The 1,182-nt window shown below is 63.6% G+C and overlaps 2 protein-coding genes across 2 annotated transcripts in view; one reads left to right on the forward strand and one right to left on the reverse strand.

The window, feature by feature from the left end:
• The window catches only part of VDBG_02593 (conserved hypothetical protein), a gene marked incomplete at both ends in the record, with an annotated part of 2,404 nt that extends 1,849 nt beyond the window's left edge, over window positions 1-555 (forward strand). The window contains one exon of the mRNA XM_003006408.1: window positions 100-555. Within this exon, the coding sequence (XP_003006454.1) occupies window positions 100-555 (456 nt within the window). The remainder of the gene's footprint in view (window positions 1-99) is intronic.
• Window positions 556-784: 229 nt separating this feature from the next.
• Window positions 785-1,182, reverse strand: part of VDBG_02594 (aldehyde dehydrogenase) — a gene marked incomplete at both ends in the record, with an annotated part of 1,732 nt that continues 1,334 nt past the window's right edge. Inside the window, one exon of the mRNA XM_003006409.1 lies at window positions 785-1,097. Within this exon, the coding sequence (XP_003006455.1) occupies window positions 785-1,097 (313 nt within the window). The remainder of the gene's footprint in view (window positions 1,098-1,182) is intronic.

The raw sequence follows: 1,182 nt of genomic DNA on the forward strand, positions 1-1,182 counted from the left end.
CCCGAGCCGCTACGCTGTAGCTCTGGCGCGCCGAGCAAGGCTACGCGACCCCTCATCCTCCTGACCGTCGTCGTTGTGATACTCGCCGCGATCGCTCAGTACGTGCTCAAGTCGGGCGTCGACCCGTCCGAGTTCTTCCCCAAGGGTACAATGGTCACGCCCGGCGAAGGCGGCGCGCGCGCCGTCGAAGCTGTGCTCCCCGAGGTCCTTACGCCGGGCGAGTTCCTCGCTCGCCTTGTGCCCGAGGCGACAACACCCCAGGAGGGCGAGGTGTACGTTGTCCGCGAGGACGCCATCCCTCACGCGGATCTCGAGCAGGCGCAGGGCAAGGAGAATGTCGCTGTGCCACCGCAGATCAAGGCGGAACTGCACGAAGACACGCTGAAGGGGAAGCCGGCGCAGTCGTGGGATGAGCTGAGCGCCGAACAGAAGGCGCTCTGGAAGGCTAGGCTCGAGGACGCGGGTCACTGGGCGGAGCATCTCGGGACGGGCGTCTTCAAGGGCCTCGTCTTTTCGCAAATTGCGGGTGCCGTCGGCCAGGCTGTCGGCGGATAGACGGGGCCGTAGTGACTGGTAGTTGGGGACGGGTGGTGTCATGATGCAACGGCTGTGAAGGATGAGGCGTCATATCTGTAGATTAAGACGATGTAATGGCAGGACTATCTACGCATGTCTTGAGAATTTTACACTTTTTTTTTTCTAAATTGAATTCTTCAGGTGCACACCCACTTGGCATGTTCTTCCACTTTTTCATTTGCCTTTCATCTTGACTTTTTGTATCCGATCATGGCCCCTCGGTCGCCTCGAGACTGACATGCACGCTCTTGGCCACGGTATACGCCTCGATGCCGGCCTCGCCCAGCTCCCTGCCGACGCCGCTCTGCTTGACGCCGCCAAAGGGCACGCGGTAGTCGGTGTCGTTGCTGCTGTTGATCCAGACCATGCCGGCCTCGACGGCGCGCGCGACGCGGTGGGCGCGCGCCAGGTCGCGCGTGAAGACGGCGGCGCCGAGCCCGTAGGCCGAGTCGTTGGCCAGCGCGACGGCCTCGGCCTCGTCGCGAAGCGCGTGACGGCGGCGCAGGCCCGAAGATCTCGTCCTGGAACACGCGCATGCGCGGCGTCCACGTCCGTCAGCACCGTCGGCGGGACGAAGAAGCCAAAAAAAGCGGCCCCCCGTCGGGG

Source organism: Verticillium alfalfae, genomic scaffold, assembly GCF_000150825.1.
Source record: "Verticillium alfalfae VaMs.102 supercont1.3 genomic scaffold, whole genome shotgun sequence".
Taxonomy (NCBI): Eukaryota; Fungi; Ascomycota; class Sordariomycetes; order Glomerellales; family Plectosphaerellaceae; genus Verticillium; species Verticillium alfalfae.